We start from the raw sequence: 3,627 nt of genomic DNA, 5'->3' as shown, positions 1-3,627 counted from the left end.
GCTTTTTAGTTTGATTTAATCCCATTTGTTTATTTTTCTTTTGGTTGCCTGTGCTTTTGGGGTCATATTATTCTCTATTTTGTTCCATTGATCTGTGTGTCTGTTTTTATGCCAGTACCATGCTGTTTTAGTTATTATAGCTTTGTAGTATAGTTTAACGTCAAGTAATGTTAGTTTTATTTTTTTTGCTCAGAATTGCTTTGGCTATATGTGGTCTTTTGTTATTCCATATAAATGTCCAGATAGTTCTTCCCATTTCTGAGAAAAATGTCATTGGAATTTTGATGGGGATTGCATTGAATTTGTAGATCATTTTGGGTAGTATGGACATTTTCACAATGTTGATTCTTCCAATCCAAAAGCATGGGATATCTTTCCATCTTCTTGTATCCTCTTTAATTTCTCTCAGAAGTGGTTTGTAGTTCTCATTATAGAGATTTTTCACATCCTTGGTTAACTCAATTCCTAAGTATTTTATTTTTTTGGTGGCTAATGTAAATGGGCAAGCTTTCTTGATTTCTCTTTCTGCATGTTCACATTGGAGAATAGAAATGCTACTGATTTTTGTGTGTTGATTTTGTAAAATAATAATCCATTTATATGCAAGCAACTGAAAATTATTTAGGTTAAACAGACAAATATGATGCAATAAATGTGTACATATGTGTACATAAGATTTTTGAGAGATAACTATAATATTAGGTGCATAAGATAATTATAATCACATAAACACATGAATCTATGTTGATGAAAATGCCTCCTGCTCCATCCCCCTCCAATCCTCTCCCACAATGTTACTGAAAATTCCCTTGGATATACATATCTGACTGTGGCAGTTCCTGGTTTTTATTTTTTATTATATTAATATTATTTTCATGGCAGTTCCCTATTTATACCTTTTATTTGCTGCTCAACATCTAAAGGACAGCAACGTGCTGAATACGCATGGATCACCACATGAAGTTCCTGCCTATTTCTCTGATGTCATTTGCCATGTACCCACTCCCGTTTATCCTATATTCTGTGGCCAAATAGAACTACTTAAAATTTCTCAAATTTGAGATGTTTCATGATATTCTCCTTTTGCCTGGAATGTGTTTCTTCTTTTTGTTCGGTTATATTCCTAATCTTCCTTCAAACTTCCACTCAAATGCCACCTCTGTTATTAGGTCTTCCCTGATTACCTTGGACAGAGATGAGCACTCTTCTTTTGCATCTCTACCATACACTTTAAAGACACGTATTATAGTAAATTTGACACAGTACAAAAATCTTTGTATATGTCTCTATCTACCATACTATGTACAATTATTTCTTGGAGGGCTGGTTCCATGTTTCATCTTTGTTAGGCAAACATGATAACGGCTACATTACAGAAACTTGCTCATGTTTCATCCTTGTATCCTGAGAACCCAGAACTGTTCTTGGCACTTAGTAAACACTCAAATGTTTGCTGATTAAATAGGAAACAAGCAAACATACCTCTACTGGTCTCACCCAAGCCAAAGAACAAGGGATAGCTTGAGCTGAAAGCTTTGTGTAGCAGCACCTGCAATAGATAATAATCAAATACATGAATACTTAATCATATTTTTTAACTGCATTTTACGGAATCTCTAATCCATTTCTTGATTTTAGTTATTCGCACTACTTCTGAGTATTTTGTTCATGAAGTTTAACGTTTTTCATTTGAAAGCAATCTAAGAAATAAACTTATAACAGTTTTTGAGAATGATGCAGTTAAAATACAGGTAGGTTGAACAGTTCAACCTTCCTACTACATAAATGTACCCCCTTTGAATGACCCAAAAGTCATTTTCTAAATAACAGACTGAAATTTAGTCTCATGATCCATTCAAATTCAGTCATGTAAAAGAAGACACAGAGATTATAATCCATCTGTGAAACTAAACGACTGATTGTCAAATCTGCACTAAGAAAGAGGGATGGAAAGGATAGACAGAGGAAGGCAAAAGAAAAGGAACAGAGATGGCAACACCACAGAGCTTCAACATTGTTATTCAAATTGTAATTTGTCCACTCCTCTTATTAAATTAAACTCACTTGAGGAACCTCAGGGAAGACTTCTGAACAGTTCCAATATTTCCAAAGTCTGGGTAAAAAACTTCAACTTCCTGTTTCCCAAAGACTCGATGAATAATGACCCGATACCACCACTTATCCTCAGAAATCCTTACGCAACAGAGATGTCCCGGTTGGATAAAATAGTCCGGCATGACATATCGATCAGAAACCAGCTGATTAGAATAACACCGCCTGTGGAATTCCATAATACAGAGAAACTCATACAGGAAGAAAAAATTAAAGATCATTTTTACTGATGTATCAAGAGCAGATTAGTTTTGGCAAAAAGCAAAGAAAAAATCCTGACTTTTTCTGCTTAATGCTTATTAATGTCAATTTATTTTGTTTTTTTTTTTATCCAAATCCCTTCTCCTCATCAATAAACTGCTTCAAAAAGAAACTTATACACTTATTTTCTTATCTCACAGTCTCTGTTGAGTAGATTGTAATCCAACTTCATTCCTCAGCACTTCCCAAAATGGACATTTTTAAGACACAATGACCTATTAAACCCCAAATCCAATAGCCTCTCTCCACAGCCTTCAATTTACTTGACCTCTGTGCAGCATAATCCTTTTAAACTCTTTCCTATTTATTTTCCAAGACAAAATTCTCTCCCACTTCCTTGTCAATAATTATTCCTTTATTATACCTTTGTAACAGGCTCTGTAATGCCTTAAAAGTTTGGATTCTTAGCGTCTTATTTTTAGTAACATAAGAGCTCAGGAACCAGTAACCTGGATTCAAATCCTGACTCCACCATTTACTAGCTGTGTGACTTTATCTTTCTGTGCTTCAGTTTCCTTACTGGGGATAGGGATGATAATAATAAAACCTCAGCTAAAATATTTGGAAGCTTAGAACAGTGTAAAAATATAGTGAGCATCCAAATATTAACTATTTTTATTCTTGCTGTACTCTATCTCATCCATTTTCATGTCTTATACCACTACTGATAAGTTGATGATTCTCAGTCACTCTCCCTAGAAGACCCTGCATCTCTTCTGAACTTGGAAACTATATTTCCAATGTATGGAAGGCCTACTAGTTGTCCCAATATCCATTCTCCTCTTTCCTTTTTCCTAATAATAGAATCCCCAAATTTTAACTGGGTATATGGCCATTAAGATTTCCCAGGCTCCTTTGCTATGTGAATGCTAAGTACCCAGTTAAGATGATAAATTTAATGTGCATTTTACCACAATTAAAGAAAACATATGGGCTGGCCCGGTGGCGCACTGCGCTAGTGCGCCGCTTGGGAAGCGCGGCGGCGCTCCCACCGAGGGTTCGGATCCCACATACAGACCGGTTCCCGCTCACTGGCTGAGCGAGGCGCGGGGGCAACACCGAGGGTTGCGATCCCGTTGCCGGTCCCGGTCCGGTACGGGGGCGACACTGAGGGTTGCGATCCGTTGCCGGACACGGAAAAAAAAAGACAAAAATAAAAAATAAAAAATAAAAAAAAAAATAAAGAAAACATATGGGCCGGCCCGGTGGCGCACTGCTATAGTGTGCCGCTTGGGAGCGTGGTGGCGCTCCCGC

The 3,627-nt window shown here is 36.8% G+C and overlaps 1 protein-coding gene across 1 annotated transcript in view; it reads right to left on the bottom strand.

The window, feature by feature from the left end:
* Positions 1–3,627, bottom strand: part of TDRD5 (tudor domain containing 5) — a gene marked incomplete at both ends in the record, with an annotated part of 82,395 nt that overhangs the window by 53,034 nt on the left and 25,734 nt on the right. The window contains 2 exons of the mRNA XM_008592164.1: positions 1,483–1,549; positions 2,065–2,277. Of these exons, the coding sequence (XP_008590386.1) occupies positions 1,483–1,549; positions 2,065–2,277 (280 nt within the window). The remainder of the gene's footprint in view (positions 1–1,482; positions 1,550–2,064; positions 2,278–3,627) is intronic.

The sequence above is a fragment of the Galeopterus variegatus genome, unplaced genomic scaffold, assembly GCF_000696425.1.
Source record: "Galeopterus variegatus unplaced genomic scaffold, G_variegatus-3.0.2 Scaffold7630, whole genome shotgun sequence".
NCBI lineage: Eukaryota > Metazoa > Chordata > Mammalia > Dermoptera > Cynocephalidae > Galeopterus > Galeopterus variegatus.
The sequence above is the reverse complement of the archived record's forward strand: the minus strand, read 5'-3'. Positions and strand labels throughout refer to the sequence as shown.